Source organism: Eublepharis macularius, chromosome 10 (assembly GCF_028583425.1).
Source record: "Eublepharis macularius isolate TG4126 chromosome 10, MPM_Emac_v1.0, whole genome shotgun sequence".
NCBI lineage: Eukaryota > Metazoa > Chordata > Lepidosauria > Squamata > Eublepharidae > Eublepharis > Eublepharis macularius.
In genome coordinates, this window is record NC_072799.1 from 58,696,650 (window position 1) to 58,718,745 (window position 22,096).

Sequence of the window (22,096 nt, forward strand, 5' to 3'; positions counted from 1 at the left end):
TCAGTGGATTCCTTATAAAGTTATTTTATTTTCAGAACATCAGTGCTACTTCTGTCAATGAAAACAGGTTATCAAAATGTGATCTAGGAGTGCAGGTTTATGAATTGCATTTATCTTTCCACAAAGGAATTGGGAATTGAAACTAAATCTCAGAAATCTGACATCCAAGTCTTGGGGCAGTATATTTTAGCCAATATATTAGCCAATGCTTATGGCTTTAAAGGAGGAGACAGTGATAGCTAGAAGAAATATATCACAAGAATATTTAATGGGCAGCATCTGCCATATGTGCATGGAAGGTCCCAGGGGTTTTCCCATGTCCTTCTCCTTTACTGAAGCTCTTTCAGCCCCTCAGAATGATAGAGAGGAACAGCCATATCAGTTGGTGGGCTGCAAAGAGGAAGGACAAGGGCATGAGGAGGGATAACTGATCCCTTTCCTCAGTGAAGCTGCACTTCTGGAAGAGGAAGGAAGAATGATTTCAGCTCCTTGTCCTCCACACTCCACTCCCTGCCCCAACCTTAGTTGCTATTCCTCCGTGCAAACCTGTGTAACCTATTGATACCATCTTTATATGGGTCAGAAAGCTGCAAAAAAAAAAAAAGAACATAAGAATATGAAGTGTTCTGTGCATGGAGTGATAAAATACTGTCCAACTGCTATTGCCATTTCAAAAGATAATACTGCAGCACAGCAATCACAACACTTACTTTCAGGGAGTTCCACTGTGCCACGTGGTCGGAGAGTCGGAGCGTTATCATTGACATCCACTACTTGTATTTCTATTGTGCTCATAGCTGAGAGCCTGGGAGTTCCCCCATCAGTAGCTTGCAAAACCAACCTACCAAAAATTAGCCACAAAGGGGTCATCATGTCAACATCTCCTAGGAATAAATACTTAGGCATTTTTAATGGGTGAGTCGTAACTATGTTTTCCGCTTACAGAACACATTTCCATCTATAGGAAAAGAGGGAGAGGATTTATCTTATCTCCAGAAAACTCCCCTCTTCCCAAGAACATGATTTCAAGGGATACAGAAGGTTGCGAAGAAAATGGGAAATGACAGGAAAGTTTGCTTCATGAGCATCCCTCTGCTAGAATGGATTCAGCTCTACTTCTCTTTTTCCAATATGCTCAAAATGGTTAAGTGTAAAAACAGCAGCAATTCCTGCATTCTTATCGCCCTTAAGAAATACACAGTGGGCTCAGTCCAGAAATACCCACACCCCAAAGTGAGTGTTCAGTTAGAAATACTCATGACACTAAGATGTGGACATGCATCCAAGCCCTGCATTAAGATGTGGACAGCAAGTCTGGACAATCACCGGATTGGAATGCCTGCCTGTCTGCCCAGAATAAATAGCTCTCTCTCTTTAAAAGTGCTAAGAATGCTTTTACAAAGTTACGCATAACATAATAAAGGAATCGAATTAAATATTTCAAAAAACTACTCAATATTTTCAAAATAAATACCAATAACGTTAATTCATCGTCATGTATCAAGGGGTCAAACCTGTGATTCATAGGTTGCTTTAAAAATAAAAAAGGGAAGTAGGATTAGGGACTGATATATTGATGCTTCAGGGATGTCGTATGTTTTGCATATTGTAAACAGGTTTAAATTAGTAAGCAGTATTTTCTTCTTTGCCTTTAGACGCCTGTCCTTTATTGTGAATTTCATTATGATCTATTTCAAAGTTTGGGATATGGCAGAATATACATTATTAAATCAATATGCAGAATTCATCTTCTCCTTCATCTTTGACACAGTAACTTCATTTCAAAAGTGACAAATGGCATTATTATTATTTGTGTGACAGAGCTGGGCACAATAAACTGAAATTTCAACTACAGAATCCACTGCCATCCGTCTACTACACCGGTTCTGCTATGTGAGTTTTTGTGGCTTAAAAATTGTCAGAACACATTACTTGAATTACAGACTTGCATTCAAGTTTGTAAACATGCATAGTTTCTTATTTTGTCTAGAATGTATATCAGTAAGGTACATATGGAAATATTTACTAATATAATCAGTTCCTTAGGTTGTAGTGAAAAAGAAAACCCCATAAAAACATCTCAACCAAGACATTTAAATTAAACTTCTGTCAGCACTTCCCCTCTGAAGCCCCTATTTTAAGGGCCTTAACATTTCAGACCAAGTATACTGCGGAGGTGAAATAAGAGTTAATTTAAGTTTCGAAAACGTGAAGCCTCTATTTTAAAAAACAAAAAGTAATATTCAAGCACTAGCATTTGGTTAGTACATTAAAGGTAATGGTTGGTACATTAAAGGTAAGTCTACTGAATGAGTAGACAGAACTATTTCAAAATAATAGTCTGACAATGAATGGATCTATTCTATGCATGCATTCTGTAACAAGGACAGTCAAATGAAGTAAGGAAAAATAATTCTGAAATACATTTCATTAAAATTTTTTTTGAAAATACGGCCCTGAGGACTGAACGCTACTCCACATTCATTTCAGCGGATGCACTTGCAATCTAAGACTGAATGAAATGGCATTCTATAGAGTTCCCTAAATTTCACAACCAGCTTTTTGGGCTATTTGGGGTAGTAAAAAAATCAGGTGAGAGGACAAATGTAAGCTATGTGATAGGCATGGAAAAAACTGAAGCTCCTCTGTATGCAGATAGTTTTTGCATACTCTTCCCCTAATTTCTTCCTTCTATCTGTAAACAATATAGCTGGAGCCCAAGAAATACAAGGAGAAGGGGCTTGCGGACACTCCTCTTCCCCACCTCCCACTTCCTCCAGAAACCCTCGGAGACCTCCAAAAAGTTGTGGGATTTGTGTGTGAACAAAAAAAGCCATATAGCCTGGGGAGCAGCAGGGAGGATGTACAGCCAAGTGAAATCTCCATGTTGTTCTTATGTGTGGGTCAACAGAAGTGGCACCGGCAGGAGAGGAAGATGGAGAGTGATTTCACCCAGTTCTTCCTCTTAACTGCAGCACCCGTCCCCCAGGTTGCATGGCTTTCTGTCCCAGAGCTCAGGACAGCACCACTGTGGGGGAAGGGCTCTGCATTATTTCACCGTTTTTGCTGCTGAAACTCTTTTTAAAAAGTAAACATCCACAGATTAAAACATTGCATGCATTCCATGGAGTACAAAATATCTTGAAAGCTTATACTCTTGAGCAATGTTAACAGCCCCCTTTTCAGTATCATGTGCTTTTCAATTGTACAGACATAACTGATAGTGTTATATTGTAGTTTGCATATTTATGTGAAGTCAATAGGATATCAGCAAGAGCACAACTAAACAAGGTATGCTCCACATCTTATATTCACAAGTAGGGGTGCTGTGAGGACTTGCAGGGTGCATCTCATTTCCCCTCCCCTACCACTTTCTCTTTCCCTTCCCTGAAATTTCCTGTAGCCTCTCCTTTTCCTTCTTCCTTCTCTCCTGCCCAACTGCCCACCAAACTACCATTGACTCCGCCCCCCGCACACTCTCTCTCTCTCTCTCTCTCTCTCTCTCTCTCTCTCACACACACACACACACACACACACACACTCTCTCTCTCTCTCTCTCTCTCTCTGACAGCATCTCTCTGGGAAAACTCTGGCCAAGTTGTGCGGTGCTGGATGAGCTGGTCCCAATTGCACAGTGGGGAACCTGGAAGGACTTGTGGGGGCACCTCACTTTGCCCACATTATTTCCTCTTTCCCTCCTCTTGCAAGCCCCTATATTATCTCCCCTTTCTGTGCTTCCTTCTCTCCTTCCCACTCACCAACAAACCTACATTTTATCTGCCGCCCATCTTCAACTATATGTATTATTTATTTACCTCATTTACTACAAGTTTCTCCACAACAAGGGTACAAAGAGGCTTATATCATTGTCCGCAATTTTATTTTCACAACAACCCTATGAGGTAGGTCAGGCTGACAGTCCGTGCCTTGCCCAAGTTCACCCACTGACTACCATAGCAGAGTAGGAATTTGAACCCAGAGTCTAATCTGAAACTCTAACCACTATACAACGCTGGCTTTCATAGGGTGGCTGCTGTTGAAAAGCAGCAAGCAGACCTGGGTGAGTCTTGCAAGTCACTCAGAGGTTGGTTCCAGGTCTGACCCAAGTGAGTCCTCCCTCAAAGGCCAAAACAACCCTGGAAAGGGCCCTGTCCTCTCCCCTTGCCTTTTACAGACAGAAACCAAAGCTTGAATACTGGAAATAGTGTTGTAGTTGCCTAGCAACAGAAGGCATTTGTTCTTTAAAGCTACATGTACAGCTTCTATTATGGAGGGGGGGGGGTTAACCCACTCTGATCCTGTTGATCATATTGATTTAACACTGTGCAATCCACCTGGAGTCTCGGCAAGAAAGGCAGACAATAAATAACGTAAATAAATAAATAACACTGCCAGGGTGGTAGTCTTTTTTTTTTTAAAGAAAGGTTTCTCATTTTTCTGCAAACCTATGATTTTTCTCTGGTTTGTAGAAAAACCTGTCTGGTCTGATCATAGCACCAGTCTCCAGATTTAAGTATCAACAGATGGAAACATGTCGAGAATTATTGATTATAAACAAACCTGTAGGATGAAATGTCTTCTCGATTTAAGACTCTGTTGGCTGATATAATTCCTTTTGCAGAATCAATGATAAATGCTTCGTTTGTGTTGCCAGATAAAATTGAATATTCAATTTCTCCATTTAACCCACTATCAGCATCTGTTGCATAGACCTGAATTGAGAAAAAATTATGCTTATCCTGAAAGGATGAATTATAGATTCTTTAACAGAAAAAGGTTAGTCTTCTTTATTAAGTATACCATGTATACACAGCATCTTGCCAGTTGCCATATGTCGCAAACCTTTGTCTAACTCAGGCTTGGGCTGTCCTTCCTCTACCCTGAGGTAAAATTTCTCCTCACCAAGCGTATGAAGTTGAATACTGAGCTGGGAAGCCTTTAGTAGTGTGGTTGAGGTTTAGCTTCAATTTTCTTTCTTGTTCCACCCTTAAGGAACATATAAATGGTATGGTTCCCCAGCCAAGTCCAAGTAGATCAGGGGTTTGTGCTTCAATTAGAAAGGAACTGGTACAGGAGGCTTATGGAGATTCAAAATGAAACAGAAGGTTTATTTACAAGTAGGTAAAATAAGAAGGCATGTAAGCAGGTGTTTAAAACTGAAGTAACTTAGATGTTTTTGGACTGAACACTTCACTGGTGTGAGGCATCAAACACTTGGTGTGGTTCTTAAGTTTCTGACTTGTATGAGAGATGTTGGTGTTATCAGACTTAAAGTTGTTACAGTGAGTCCTTTCTGAGGTTGGCACTCCTTCACAAGTTAGATGCTCCATTTTTTAACACACACACAGCACAACTGCCCCACTTCTACAGACCTCAGGGTACCCCACTGAGTCAAAACCGTTTTAAGATACTGGTCAGGAGTTATAGTTATGCCCCAGCTATAACCCTGTTCCTGGTGCCGAAGGGAAGACTCCTTTCTATCCACTTCCTTGGCCCACTATTAATTCCCAGATCTCTTGTGTATACACAGAAGTTAGTGCTGTCTGTCCCACTTTAATCCAAGGACTAAAAGTGCTTCATAAACGTTATGATTTCTCTTGTAAGGGTACACCTTCCTTTTACTTCCTCACACTGAGGACTCTCTGATTGACCCTCTCAGAAGCCAGACTCAGACTCTTTTCCCTCCAACTCTCCACCCCTCCCTCTGGTAGCACCAACTGTCATCTCAATATTCCGACACCAACTGCCATTTCAGGCTAGTCACAAAGGTGGGGGACATGCCAATCATCCTTCCCTCTTTACTGCCTGGCAATCCCAGCACTGAAGCTGAGTCTGTCACACCATGCTTTGCCTATATTATAGTTTGTATTTGCCTATATGCTGTTGTGGCAGCTTATCTTATGGCACATTAAGAAGTCTCAGATCTGAACTTGAATGCAAAAGGCAAGGGGTAATGATGGAAAGCTGTACTCAGTCCTGCAGCTCACCTCTCTAAACTCTGGATCCAGTGTTATGTCTAAATCATACGAATTTTCAGCAAATTCCTGTCCTAATTTTGTAAAGGTAACAGGTTTTTAATCACCCCTTGCCACACTTCAGCATTGACTCAATAAAAGTAGGAATTACAAAAAATTTACATTCATGTTGTTTTCAAGACTCCAATTTTATATGTCTTCTGTTTGACCCTTTGAGATGATTTCTATTTTTCTAATAGAGGACTCAGCCAACTTAAATCCTTTTGCGGGCTGGGGGGATGCATTAGCACACTGAATACAATGAACAATAACAGGTATTTCGTATTATCCTGGCAGATAAGGAAGAAAAAATTCAGCTTTAACAGAGGTTAGATGAGGAAACTTGTTTGTAAATTATGATTTTTTTAAGTCTATAATCTGGAACTTGAGATGTCACATAGTCAATCAAATCAAAGAATATTTTATGCTTCTAAATAAGATTATAATAAACAACAAAAAGGCCTACAATGCTCAAATATAATGAGAATTTTATAAAAGTTTCCTCAGACTATTCCTAACTGAAAAAACAAAGTTTAAACATAAGTCTGAAGTTACCTGCATGATGTATGTGTTACGGAGCTGGCCTTCCCACACAAATGCTGTGAAACAGCTTTGTTCAAAATGAGGTGCGTTATCATTCATGTCTTGTATCAATACTGTCATTCCACATAGTGCTGAGCTCAAGCCATTGTCAGCTAAGATTGTAAAACGTACTTTTTTCCTGACTTCATAGTCAAGAAATTCTGGTTGCTCTACTGTGATTGCACCTATATTTTTCAATGAAACCAAAAGCAATGGTGGTTAAATACTTAAGAAACATGGTGCTACCTTTTGCATAGTAAACCAACAAATAAAACTGTAAATCCAGAGTTCATTTCCTCACACAGATCATGCTCCAAATCAGAGTGCAGAAATTAAAACCATAATGGCAATTTGGCAAAAAGCAATCTACGCAAGAGTGGGAGAACATCTGTTCCATATTAGACCAAAGCAAGACGCACAGCAGCCACAGATAGACTGCTAAAAGAGGTCCAGATGAAGGCTGCGTCTGTACTCTTACCTTGCTGAATTATTACTATCCCACCTTATCTCTACCACTATCCAACACAATAAGTTTTCTCCAGAGGACTCTGTAATGGTGGGTTTCAGTGAATGTACTCACTGACCCTTGGCAATTTCCTTAATCAACAAACTTCCAAAGCCTTGCTTGTTACTACCATGGCATCTAGGCTGTATGACTGGCATGTGAAGAAGAGTTCTTACAGAATTTGTTGTTCCAGTTTCTCCAGTCAAAGCCCAATGAAATTAATTCTGTACAGTGAATTATCTATAGCTACTGACCTCTGACCTCCAGCAGTCTCATTAACTTCTAAAGTTATACGGTAACTTTAGGCCCTGGAGTTAATAGTCTTTAAGGCTTATGATGTAATTTTGAGAGATGGTAACAAAGTATGTTCTATTCCTTAGAGTAGAAGGCAAGCTTCCTAGTGATCAAATACCTCTCCAGCCTGGAGGGTAAATATGAGCCAAAGAAAAATTACTCCCTTCACTCCTCTTCCCTCTTCAACACACTCTCTTCCAATTTACCCACCCTGCTTCAGGGGAAGTTATGCAGTGAGAGCAGGAGGCAGCCTGCAGAAGAGAAAAATTCTTGCAATGCCTCTCCATTTTCCTTTATTCCTCAAATTCCCCAACCTCTCCAGTTTACTCTGAGAATTGTAGTTCCTTAATGGCAGATGAAATTACGTTACAAGGATACATTACAATACTCAGTCTCTTCCCTTCCCCAGAGCATTCTAAGAAATGTATGTCTTAATGTCAGGTGCTCTAAGAACTACAATTCCCAGGATGCATTGAAGAAAGACATGTATGTGTGTGGGGGGGGGGGAATGGAGATGAACGGACAGAAGTCCACCCTTCAGTAGCTAGAGCCTCCATGTACAGCCACTCTTCTAAGCCATGGCAGCTGGGGCTCTAGACTTTTACTCCATAGTGTGGCCACTTTCTGTCCAAGTAAGTGGTTTGCAGTTACCCCAGCTTTTAGACCTACTATTCACAGAGACACCCATGCAAGGATTCTTCCACATCAGACAGCAGGGTGTGTGTGTGTGGGTGTGTGTCTCACATAACTGAGAATGCCTTTTTGTTCAAAGAAGATTCCTCCACACAAAAAACTTCCCTGCATCCAGACTTCACAAATTTCTTTTTGTTTGAAATGAACCTGAACCTAGTTAAAGTACTCTCTCTCTCTCTTCCTCAAACTAACATTAAGATGTTTTGATTGTGTAAGTCTCCAGTATACCTGCACTTTATCACAACAACCAAATACAGGCAATTGGAGAAACTGGGATTTGTCTCTTCCCCACAAAATGTGATTCTAAACCGGGAATTAAATCATGCTGTAAAATCTCAGTTTGTGGACAAATCATCATCCCAGTTGACTTTAATGGCCCTGAAAGCTCTTATCACAAGGCCTTGCCAACTGAAAATTGCATCAGTGTCAGTGAAATGGGGCAGATCTAATGGGTCCCAACCACACCTGGACTACAAAACCATTCACATGGTGGGGGCTTCCTGACACAAATGCAGCACTCCAACAAGTTCCTAGTCAGCAGCCAAGGATGGAGTGACGTTCCCATCCCTGTACGTTCTGACAGAGCATACCTGCTGCTACTCTGATCCCGCTTCTTATTCAATGCTTCGCTACACAGCAAAGTATCGGATCAGGTTGGAAGCATTTAATCAATGCTCAGATTATCTGCTTTCTCCCATCATACCTCAAAATCAATTTAAATGGATGGTTATCCCAATGGAAAACAAACCAATCCTGATTGTGAACAAGGTCAAAAAACCTATTCTGCTGCTACAATGAGAGTCAGAGTGGTGTAGTAACTGGTGTGTTGGGCAAGTAACTGGGAGATGAGGGTTCAAATCCTCACTTGGCCAGTCACACACACTCAGCCTAACCGACCTCACGTGGTTTTTAGGAGGATAAAATGGAGAAGGGCCATGTTTGCTGCCCTGAACTCCTTGAAGGAAAGGTGGGATACAAAAAATGTACTAGATAGACAATAAATAAAGATTTCCGGTGTGTGTGTATCTTGATTCTGTTCAATTAGCAACACAGTTGTTGAAAATATCTTATGTAAACGTTTCCAAATGTGTGCTTGATTTAGATTAAGTAAGACAGTCATGTTAATAAAATAATTGATTATTAAAAACATACTTGAGGTTTAACTAAGCAATAGATCTCTCTTTCCACAGCCAGGAGGAAGTTATGTTTGCAACTATCAGCTGGTATTCATTTAGCACACAGCAACTTTACTCATAAAAACTAGCCTGTGGATAGTTTACGTGAGAACTTTTTAAAAAGACATACTTTATATTTCAGTGCATTTTCCTCAGAAATATATAGAACATTTAAAACTCTATTTGCTTGAATATTTGTAATTTTGTTGAAGTTTAACACTGAATATGAAAAATTCCAAATTAAACTTCTCATGAAGAATTAAAATGGATTTCCCAGTCATTCTACCAGACTGACCATCATCTGTTTCTTAACAGGTTTTCTATGAGTATATCTCATGGAACATACAGTGAACCAAATTAACATCTCAATTGACTTCTAGAGGATTAGATTTAGGATTCAGATAAGAAATCTACTGGGAATTTGCAGAGAGAAACAACTTTACGGAACAGATTTCTATATGCCTAGCATTGCTGGGGAAAGATGGCTTGGCACAAAAATAAATCAGAAACTCAGAGTAGCAGCCAGTAAAAACTTCAAACATAAAGTCTTCCATATTTGGGAACATATAAAAGAAGCATGTGGGAAGTTATTCTTTAATGCCCAGGCCATATCCATGATTTGGAGCGCTTTTCCTTCAGAGTTCCAACAAGACCCAATGGCGCTTTTTAGGTTAAGATGCCAGTGTGGGAGCCTATGCTGTATAATTCTTAAGGTGCTATGAGGGTGCCATGAGAAGCCTTGGACCACATGGTAAGAACCCTATTCAGCTCTTCCATGTACCTCTGCCATCTCTCTCAATACAGGGGCATCAGTAGAGAGAAGCTGTCACAGGCACTTCTACTGTTGCCCCAGAACAGCTCAAGAGGGCCCATACAGCCATTCTGCAGAATGGCATGTTCAAATGATGTGGCAAAGTGGACTGTACCACTTCAGCCTGCAAGTGGGGGGAAAGGCTTTACGATTTTTTTGGTAATCATCCATATAAAAGCGCTTTTTCATTTTGAAACTTAAAACAACATAGAGGACATTTTAGTGTAGCCTTCTCCTTGATGTGCTACTTTACAGCATGTATAGATCTTTTCAATATGAGAACATTCACGCATTTGATACTCTAGCTTCCCTACCTGCAGGTCTAGAAAGGTACATTCTCTTTGTGAGTAAGGTTGTGCTCTAGAGGCTATGTAATACCTTTCTATTTGGTAACTATGCTGAATTGTGCCATAGTTCAGAGATAGGCTTGTTTTATATTTTACACAGCACACATTTTCTGGGATACATTTGTCACATCATATGTTTTCTGGTTATAACAGAGCTGGTTAACAATCCGTTATAAAGCTGTGGGACTGTTATAGTAAAAGAGCTGCAGAAGGAAGCTGTCTGAATTTCAGAGAAATCAAATGAAAAATGTGCTGAGTTACAAGAGCTTAAAAATTAGAGGAGGAAGAGGTTCGGGGAGTGTACTTCCAACCATTTTCTGCTGATATGGAAAAAGGGTTTTCTGTGCAAGGCTGCCAAGGTGTGCTTTTTGTTTACTTTTTAAAAATCTGTTGTGAACTTGTCACATTATGTTTTTCAGTATCAACGGAGAATGAATGGGGCATATTATTCTAGGATTTTAAAAGCCCCCCTGAGAACTATTCACTCACAGTCCCTAAATCTACAATTTGCCAAGTTAAGCTTACATATTGTGATTGCTTACAACTTAGCCTCCATATACTCATTTGGTCTTTCAGCTACAATCCTCTTCCTCTGAAGGACTGGTGAAGCATTAAAGCTGAGGGCAGCGCAGAGACAAGACGGACTTAGCAGTCCACTGACCCCTGCTTTCATTAGGTCTAGGGAAAACGGCCTACAAAGTTCATAGAAGCATGTTTAGAGGAGGAGGTAAGATTGTGGGAAGTCACAGAGGAGACACTTTAGGAGGAGAAGTCTGGAAACAAGGAACGTCTATCCATGGGTGACATGGCCGGAAACAAGTTTAGCTGCACTGGATAAGACACAGATAGTACCGCATACAATTCTGATAGACGTTTGACATGCATTTACCTAAAATGTGCAGGTTACGGGTAGAGAACCAATCTGCAGAAAGGAGTAAGAGCAAGTACACTTGCCCCATTTACATCTCAGCATGTTGGACCAGCTCTGTCCTAAGTGTGTGTCTCCAACAGCGGGCACAATGCATACGTACACAGAAGCTGTACGCACAGGCCCTGTACACCTGCTGCTTTTCAAACTATCTTGATCATAGAAATAGAGCTTATTTGCCTACTGCTTGTATGTGCACATATGCTAATATGTAGCAAATATTCTAGAAGGGGGACAAGGCCAGCACACTTGGATGAGAGCAGGGGTGGGGGTGTTCAGCACACAGGTTCCTGAATTCCCTTTATGCACATAAGCATTTACACATACACAACCATTTTTCTTGCCCCTATGAAACTAACTAATCAATCCAATCCTAATGCAGCTTTGCAACATTGTAATACATTTTGAACAACTTGTATTTTCTGTGGGTGGGATGGGGAGTCTTTTTTCTGCATATTCATAAAGCCTTTTGGCAGAATCTTCTCAATAGGTTTTGATTACTTTTTTGCCTAGGAAACAGAAGGAGAGACACTAGTGGAGACTAATATATAGCATTTAATAGATGATCAGTGCTGCAAAATAAAACAAGCAAAGTGTTTTATTCGGTTTACCAAACCTGATCTTGTCAGATCTTAGAAACTAAGCAGGGTTGGCCTTGGTTAGTAATCGGATGGGAGACTTTCAACAAAGACCAGGGTTGCAGAGGCAGGCAATGGCAAACCCCCTCTGACAGTTTCTTGCCTTGAATGCCCTAGCAGGGGTTGTCATAAATCAGCTATGACTTGATGGCATTCTCCACTGCACAACTCCTGTAAGAAGTTGCATAAAATGAAGCATCAGGTTCTTTCCTCTTGTTAGTTCTACAACACTTTTCTTTTGGTCATCATTATCATCATGAGTGCATGAATCAGGCCCTGTATCTTCAGACATTTTTGGAGAAAAATCAATCCTATGAAACACATTTTGGTCAGAGAACAAAGACCAACTTCTACTGTGGCTTAAATAAACTAACACTAACCACTGAGATAATGTTTGTACAAAAGCAATCACAATTCTGATGTGGAAAATATTTTCCTAACGCCTCAAATGGTTTTAGAGCAGCTGCAGATAAATAGGTTGATTTACCCGTGATGGGATGAATGGAGAAAATGTCTTCATGTTCACTGATGAGGGTGTACTTTAAATTCTTTCCCACCAAGCCATGGTCATAAACAGCTGGGGTGAAAACAGAGGTGCCTACAAGCATAAAAAATATTTTGTCGTAACTAAAACTTGGAAAGATCTTATCATAACCAGTTATTCATTTATTCTGTGTGAGGTCAAATTCTGAAAGCTTAAGTATTCATCTTCTATTTGGAGAACTTTTTACACTGTTAAAACTGTGATTTAATATGGCTCAGATGTAACTGCAAACTAGAGTTTGGCATTTCATGAACAAATCCTGTGCTCACTCTTCTGTTTCACCTTCCCCCATCTTCCATCCTAAGCACTTTCTATCCTTACGTCCATTATATCTCAGTTGGAAAACTATACTTTGTCCTCCAAACCAAGAACATCTAAAGAAATCATTGGTGTTGGGAGAGGGAGATCACTCAGAGATCACCACAGCCCTCTTGCCGACTAGATGGAAGTTTGTATGTGCCAGGGTACCTTTAAAAAATAAGCATATTTAGTGTCCAGGGGCAAGCACTCCTTGCCTTCCCGGAGGACACCCATGCGCCAAACTAGGACGGTCAATCATAGTTTGTCAGTTCAGATCAGTTACAGCGATCTGTAGTTTGTGTTATGTAAAAATTAACTAATGGACTCTGAGTGCACGGGGGAAGACTAAGTGCATGATTACATGCAAGAAAAAAGGTATTTTTCCATTCTGCACAACAGTTATTAGCCCAACCAATTGGCACATTCATAAACCTGCTCACTGAACACCAGCAGTCCATATTTTGGCAAACTGCAGTAAACAGAGGAGAACAACAAAGATTACAGAAGATTTGGAATAAATCCTTTACAATGACTGATAGAAAGAACAGGATGTATCAGTGTTTAAAAGCAATTTTAATGTATTGAGAAAGGCCATTGAGAACAGGGGGGGGGGGAATGTTCTTTTCCAGAAGGCCTAGTGAAGAAAGAAATGCAAAACAATGGCCAATTTTTTTTTTTCAAAAATGCCCAATAAGCCTTTGAATCTTTTTTGTTAAACAGCAGACTACCCTATGCCACACTGCAAAGCACTTTTGAAAACAAGGAGTTTCTCTGTGTTACTGCAGGGTGGAGGAAGAAGAAGTCAACACTGTCACCGGGCAATACTTTTCCAGCATGACGACTAATAGCACTTGGTGGTGTTTCATGCAGATATACAGAGTTTGTTATTAACATTAAGGAAACTCTACAGTTGTCCAGAAGAAAACTGATCTGTTATAGAAACACATGTAATAAACACAGTTCACAATATAGGCAGGAAGACTATATCAAACATGAGACTTTATCCTGACCAAACACACTACATTTAAAAAACATTCAACACGATATGTTTTTGTCAAGATCTTGTCAAGATTTATTTTGCTAGTTGTGAAACCAATTTTGCAACATGGAGATTGATTTTAATCAGTTGTGATGGATTCAGGTTACTGTACATTGACCTTTTCCAAATGAGATTTTATTATATTACAGGAAACGTTTTTGTAAATACAAACAGACTTTCATTTTGGAGCTGGAATGTACCATCTTTGTATTTTGGCTTTGCTGTTAGTTCAAAAAATCTCATGTTTAGGACTTTACGCTATAATTTCTTTTTTAACAACAAAGGAAATGTTAATTGCCTTGCTATTTGCTTCTAAGCTGGCCACATAAGCAATAACATTTATGTAGAAAATACACATGATGCAATTTGCAAAGGCTCAGATGTTGAGGGAAAATTACAAGCAAAAAAAATGAATGATGGGGATCCATACAGAAGTAAAAGGTGGAACAGACAGGTGTGCAACAGCTGTATATATGTACATGAAACATAATTACCATTTTTCTTATCAGTGATTAGAGTTACCTCAGCTACATCTACACCTGAAAAATCATTTTGCTCATATTTATCCAGAAAAGTACAGACGGGGAGGTAGAAAAGGGGTAGAGTTGAGCAAAGAAAGGATCTTTTTCCAGACTTCACCTTCTCTATGACTCCTCCCCTAAGGCACTGTGGACAGGGCAAAAAAAAAATCACTTGACATGGAGGGATGCAGTGGGGTGTGGGATCAGGAACTTTGCTTCTGTCTTGCATCCTTCGAGAATATTTCCATTACCACAAGCAGGGATAATTTTACCCAGTCCCCTTTCAATGAAGTCCCCTATGCCAGTGTCTTTTTGTCCATGAACACAGCGCTCAGGAGGTGACTTCAAGAAGGGATAAATTTTACTGCCATGGTTTGTTTTGTTGCCTTAGTCCAGGGATCCCCAACCTTTTTGAGCCTGCAGGCGGCACCTTTGGAATTTTGAACGGGGGTGGTGCAGGCCTCCTCCAAATGGCTGTCACAGGAAGCAGAGCCCAACCCAACACAAACACACCCTCCTTGCTTTGCCAAAGAATCATATGGCTACCATGCTAAACACATGAAGCTGCCTTATTCAGAGTCAAGCCACAGATCTGTCAAATTTAGTATTACTGGAATTTTTTGCTAGAAGCATGGTTCAACCAGCAGGACAGCAAGCTTGGAAAAGGAAGAAAGCCAGGGGGAGGAGGGAGGGAAGGGGAAATGGAACCACACCGTGATTATGAAAAGTCCAGGTGCTTACCAGACAGTTCTCCCAACCCTCCAGTGGTTATGGCTACTATTTCAGCCATCACAAACTCTTTCATTTGAATGAAGACTGCCAATAACAAGCCCTGCTTTCTGTACAGCTCGACGGATGCCAGAGGAAGTACTGGCAGGTGCCATGGCCAGTACATGGGAATCCTGCTGGGGACCCATGCCTTACACAGCTTTTGTTTGCTTCTGTCGCTTTTCCAGTTTTTCAGTCTCAGCCCCACTGCATTATTTCACGTCATTAAGAATCTTTGCTGTTAGACTGTTTTATTATATTTTGTACTCCACTTGCTGATTGATGGAAGAGTCGGTTTCCTACCTGCGATATGCCCAGTCCTACTGCATTATTCCAATTGCCAGGAATCTTTGCTGTTAGATTCAAATGTTTCTTACCATGTTTTGTAATGTGTTGCTTATTGACTGAATAGTTCTCATTCATATTTGTAATCTGCCTTGAGTCCCAGCAAGGAAGCCAGAATATAAATGAAAATGATGATGAAGATGATGATGAGGGGAAGGGTATGCATTTAAAACTGTTGCTAAGAATAAACTTGGGAAAACATCATTCATAAAATGCATGTGCAGACACATTCATGATACAACACAGAAAGAAGTAAGAGTTTGGGCCAAAGGCACCTTGTCTCAAAATAAAAAATGATTATTTGCTGCTTCAAGCACATTGGGATAAAACACAAAATGATGTTGTGCTTATGCTGATTTAAAATGTATATAAACCTAGATTTTCTGGGCGGGGAGGATTACGTTTGTATTAGCAATTATAGAAATAGCTTTTACTTAAAAGATTTCTACCACTTATTCAACATTAGCTTCAATTATGACTACACAATTATGTTGTCAGGGGGAAGACTATGTCCAAGTAAATAACTTTCCAGCTATATCAACATCAAAAATAGATCACTGATCTAAGTAAACTCTCTTTTCTATCAGAAGATATTTAACAGGAACGGTTTTCACTCCTTAAAATGTGTGTGTGTTATGTGCCATCAAGTCGCTTCTGAACTATGGCAACCCTATAGGCAATGGTAAACCGTTCTGCTAATCTCTTACCTTGAAAACCCTATGATGAGACTCCTTAAAATAGCTGAGCAATTAACACAAACTTATTTGGGTCATACACAGAGCAGAGGGAGAAGGCAGAGAGTCATATGAATCTTGCCATAATTTCATTACCACAACAGACTTTCTTGGTGTAAAAACATGCCACTCTGTATAGCTTAACTAAGAAGCACCAACGTGCATGTCTAATCCAGTATTCCTAACTACAGGTATCACTACTTTACCTTTAGCATTCAAGTAGACTCTTAAAAAGTTAACAAATTTACACAGCCACAGGCACCACAGGGCTGTAACATTTATAGACACAATCATACAGGAATGGTTTCCTAAGATTTTGGTCATATATGCATCTACTGATTATGCAGTAACAGTAAAAATTAATTTCCCAATCTTAGAGAAGTGTTCAATCAAATCCTAATGCCCATTATTTGCATGCAACTCCTGCTGATTTCAATGGAACTTATTTCCAAGTAATAGGATTCTAGCCTAAATGCATTTTTATATATTTTACTTATGTTCAACAGGATGCAATAAATCTGCATATCCAGGATTTTCCAGATTATAGCACACATATATGTAGGTCTCCCACTGTACGGAAAACTTACAGTACCATCCTAAGCATAATTATTAAACCCTTCTAAGTCCACTAAAGTCAATGGGCTTGGAAAGGAATAATTCTATTTAGGATAGCACTATGAGCAATGTACAAACAATTTCATATGTGTCTGGAGTGACTACACAAATATGTTTCACTTAGGACAACAGCAAGCATCAACATTTCAATCAGCTTGCTGAATTCTGATTTAAAAACTAATCTACGCTATCTAAGAAGAAAGATGAATTAGTGGTACAGTGTTTCAGAAAGAATGAGCTAAGACGTGAGCATGCTGCAACGTCAAATTTCTTTTCCTAATCAGTGATATGGTAGATCTTTGAAAGTTCAAAATGAAGAAAGCCAACAGAAAACATGCATTGTCAAAATCATGACAGCTAGGTAGCAGAGAACATCTATTTCCAAAAAGCATTCAGGTTCAAAATCCCAGAAGTAATCTGTTGCTTCATGGTACCCTTTATCTTGGGCTGCAGAATAAACACAAATTATTATTGGGTACCCACCTTTTGCACTGTTTTCAGGCACGGTTGCTTCATATTGACTGTGACTGAATGAAATAGTCTCTGTTAGGGTTTCAGAAGAGATGGCCAAAACAGCAGTAGCTGTTCTAGCTGGAACTCCTTGATCTGAAGCCAATATGACGAGGTAGGTAATAACACCCTCATGAGGAAGGGGTTCTTGAAGAAAGATTTCTCCTGTATTTGGGTCCACCTGAAACATGGTGTCTGGTGTTTCAAACATAAAATTTACAGCACCATTCAGACCCAAGTCAAGGTCACTGGCTTTCATAGTAGCTATCGTTTGATTCACAGATGTCTGAAAAGGCACAGAAGCTTTGACAGGATTCTGTAGAAAAAGAGGACTGTTGTCATTTACATCCTCAACGTACACAATGATCGTAACACTGCTGCTTCTTGGTCCCAAGAGTCCCATGTCAGTTGCCACAGCCCTAAATACATACTGAGATTTTTTCTCCCGGTCCAGCAGTTTTGTAGCAGTTACAGTGCCAGTAATCTGGTTAATGGTAAATGCTCCAAGGGTGTCATCAATGAGAGAGTATCTAACCTCTCCATTTGGGCCCTCATCTCCATCAACAGCGTGCAGTTCAAGAATTGCTTCTCCTTCTCCAAGGTCTTCTCTCACAGAGGTTTGATAGTGGTCCCTTGCGAACAAAGGACTGTTGTCATTTTCATCAATGACTGTGATCTGTACGTGGATCATGGAGCTTCTTTGTAGATCACCCTGGTCAGAGCATCCAATAACGAGAGTAAAGTTGCTGACAATCTCTCTGTCTAAGACACATGTAGTGGAGAGGTCTCCAGAAGATTCATTCAAAGCAAAGTATCCTCTAACATTTCCATCTTTAAAAATGAAGTAAGAAATAAAAGATAAGCACACAAGTTACAATACTGATACTCTCTCTATAGGACAACTTGGCTAACTGCAATAATATCATCCAACAGCTAGTACAGTTTTTGTATCAATATGCCCTTAGGGTCCCTAGATCCTCAACTTTTACGAGAATTAAAGCCTGTTTTTCATTTAAATTTGTGGATAGCAGTGGTAATAAATGCAAAGCATCAATTTACAAAGCAACTGTTCTGCCAGATGGTGTCTTCCCTCCACCCACCCCGAATTCACCTTATAAAATCTATTGTAATTGTGCTTCTGAACCAAGTATTATTTGCCAACTTTAGTGACACACTGGAATCTACAGAAACTGCAAAAAAGAGACCATTTGTGCTTATTCCTATCTGCAAGACACTTGGGCTGAAGTGAGGATTAATAGTATCGCCTTTAAAAATGAAAAAAATGTGGAGCAAGAAACAATGGAAACATAGAACACAGAATCTTTTAAAAAGAGAAGTAGCAAGTTGTCAACCCAAAAATCACACATACAAACATATGAAGTTGTTTTATACCAAAGCAGACCATTGACCCGTAGTTTATCATTATATCCTCTGACTGGCAGCTGCTTTTCAGAGTCTCAGGCAGAGAAAGATCTTTCACAACACTGGCTATCTGAGATCCAGCAGATGCTAGAGCCTGAACCAGGGACTTTCTTCACGCAAAGCAATTCCGCTTTGAATTGTGGCCTGTGACTTTTGTTAAAAAGTGGCCTGCAGGGGTTTTTTTGGCACACAAATAAGTAAGACACACTATCACTGACCCACAGCCATTTTCATAACATGAGATCCAGACGTCCCACTATATTTTTAGTGGATCAAAGATTTAAAAAGAGTGTGTATTTGGTTACATAACTGATCAGTGGTAAACAACATTAATCTATCATCCTGAATATAATACATAACAAAAATCATCACTCTGCACTAATATGTCTGCTTTAATACCAAAAATGGCAAAGGATATGGAACTACCTAGCCCAGAATTTTTCATACTGCAAGCCATACCCACTGCAGGGGATACAGATAATCAATATTTTAAAGACAGGAACTTCAGAACTTAACAGGGAATGCTATTTGTTTGGAGAGGCACTATAGTGTCACTTTAGGGTATGCTAAGCTACACCTCCTAGAAGCACAAGCCTGTTTCCCGTGTTGTAGAACCCAGGGATTTATAGTGTAATCCTAACCAGAGATGCAATGGGCTTGGTAGTGGAGGAAAGTGCCATCAAGTAATAGTTGACTTATGGCGACCCCTGCTGGGGTTTTCAAGGCAAGACATTCACAGAGGTGTTTGCCATTGCCTGCCTCTGCATAGCAGCCCTGGTCTTCCTGGGAAGTCTCACATCCAATTACTAGCCAAGGCTGACCTGCTTAGCTTCTGAGATCTGAAGAGATTAGGCTTGCCTGGGCTATCAGGGCATAATGGTCTAAGAAGGGTATAATTTTGCTGAGGATTGCTCAGTAAAAGAAGTTAATTGTGCCAAATAACACAAACCATAATGGAAAATTTTAAATGAAGGCTAAATAAGATAGCTTTGGATTTCTGCCTTGAGTCTCAGTGAGAAAGGCAGATTATAAATGATATAAATCATAAATATTTGTTTTGAAATGTTTGTCATTATAAAGCACTGTACTTTACCAATGATTTGACATTGCACAGCTCCGTTATCGGCGGCATCCATGTCCACAGCCAGTATAGTCGATACTATTGAAGGCTGCTGATTCTCCAGAATTTGGATCTCAGAAACAGGAAGGAGGAAAGTGGGAGCGTGGTCATTTTCATCCAGTACTCTGAAGATAACTGAGGTTCTGCTGGATAAAAAGGGGCTTCCACTGTCTCGAACCAGCACTAAGCAGAGAGGCACATTACAAAGCGAAATTATAACAATGTATTTACGTAGCTTTAACTGCTCATCAATAACATCAGAACAGCAAACTGTACGATATTCCTCCCGAGACAAAACAAACACATTTTTTGGAAAACATCAAGCTGCTCTTATTTCACTGAATTTGAGGACAATGAGCATAAGACATAGTGAATTTCTTCTAATAAAGCCCCACTGAAAAAGTAACAATGCTTCAATCCCACACCCAATTTTACACTGTCCACGAACGAATTCAATGATGCCTATGTAACAAGAATCTCTCCATGTCACATCCCAATTGTTTTTACCTTTAAAAGTGAAGATATCCTGAGCTTCCCTGTCAAGCGAAATGGTTGTTGTAATCTCACCAGTATCTGAGTTTATCTGAAAAACCTCATGTCCAGGTCCTGGAAGAATTTCATAGCGAAGCATAGAATTTGTTCCTTAAAATACAAAGCAGAAATTAGTAAAGTCTAAGTAGATCAACTACAGTATTAACTGCCTTGCTACTGGTTTCCTAACTAGCTCCTAAGATAAATGTTTGGCTAGAAATGAATTCATAATTATCCACATAGTGCTCCTACTATGTTATTTAATCATGTAATTGACACTGTTCTATCATGCAGGGTGAGTGCAGCTTTAGGGAAGAACTTAAATATCAATGTGAACTTAAGTGAAACATCAGTGTGAACACATTACAAGAGTGGGCATTGAGTTTGAATATTCTATGGTTGTTATTTTATGCACAGTTCTTTGGGGGTCTGGCCTGTGGCTTTTCTTTCTTAAAGAATAAGAGGGCATCAGTATAACTGATCATTTTGGATATGTTACATCATCTTTTATGATGGCCGTAAGAGATCAAGCAACAACAGGCTAAAAATGGAAACGCAAACTTAGTACTAAATATTCTCAGGGTGGAAATTGAATCATCCCCATTTTTATGATAGAGAGCCATACCAACTGTGTTTGCTGAACTCTTCAACCTCTTTGTTCAAGCCTTTGTTCAGCCTCTTTGCTCAGCCTAGTTAGTTACACATGAATCTCACCATGATGCAGTATCAATGACTGAAAATTAATTTCTTCATCCAAATGCTCCGACTCTTCAGAAAAGTCTCCTTCACTAGTTGAGATCCCATGAGGCATTTCTGTTTTTTACCCCATGGGCCTTACTTACAAGCAGAGGGAGCTACAACTACATAGTTCATATTGTGTTCCAAACTGTTTGGTTATCGTGTGAGATCATGATCACACCTGAAAGTTGTAGGAGAAAAAGCCGCGTAGGAAATTTAGCAGCTGCTAGCCTCTTTATACAGCTGTATACCTTCTGTATGTTGTGGGAGTCTTATTGCCTATTCTCATCCTTTATTGCATCAGAATAAATTGCTCCCATATTTCTTGTGGTCTCAAATGCTCTCCTGAGGAAAGCATGGCATCGTTTTCATAATGTGCTACACTGCAAGATAACTGATGCTATTAACTAAAATGAGTTTAATCCTACATTATGAACAAAGAATAGCAAGTTTTAGGTTACTGTGTATTACACAGGAATGCAAGAAGAGCCCGCTGGACCAGAGAAATGCATCCCAGCATCTCATTTCGCACAGTGGCCACTGGACGCCAAGGCTTCTTCCTGTGGCTTTCCCTTAGCCCGTGGCATCTGGAGGAATGCTGTCTCATGGAAGTTACATTTAGCTACAGTGGAAAATAGCCATTTATAACCATTCTCCATGAATTAATTTAAAGCTAGCGATGCCAGGGGCAGTAACTACACCCCATGGCAGTGAGTTTAACTAGGTTTTATGCGAAGTACTTCCTAAAGGCTCATCGTCCTTATTTGGTGACACTAAGCTCTGGTATTTTAGGAAAAGGGGAAAATTCTCTTTATTCGCTTTCTCCATATTGTGTGTAACTGTATATATTTCTATCATATTCAAGTATTCAAAATTTCAATTTGGTCAGCCTTCTGCCACAAAACCCACCAAAAGCTTAAGG

At 39.8% G+C, this 22,096-nt stretch overlaps 1 protein-coding gene across 1 annotated transcript in view; it reads right to left on the reverse strand.

The window, feature by feature from the left end:
• DCHS2 (dachsous cadherin-related 2) overlaps positions 1 to 22,096 on the reverse strand; it is a 138,015-nt gene that overhangs the window by 7,547 nt on the left and 108,372 nt on the right. The window contains exons 11-17 of the mRNA XM_054989645.1: positions 20,413 to 20,547; positions 19,879 to 20,088; positions 17,337 to 18,194; positions 12,475 to 12,585; positions 6,570 to 6,781; positions 4,561 to 4,712; positions 711 to 841 (exon numbers count right to left, since the gene is read on the reverse strand). Coding sequence (XP_054845620.1) covers positions 711 to 841; positions 4,561 to 4,712; positions 6,570 to 6,781; positions 12,475 to 12,585; positions 17,337 to 18,194; positions 19,879 to 20,088; positions 20,413 to 20,547 — 1,809 coding nt within the window. The remainder of the gene's footprint in view (positions 1 to 710; positions 842 to 4,560; positions 4,713 to 6,569; positions 6,782 to 12,474; positions 12,586 to 17,336; positions 18,195 to 19,878; positions 20,089 to 20,412; positions 20,548 to 22,096) is intronic.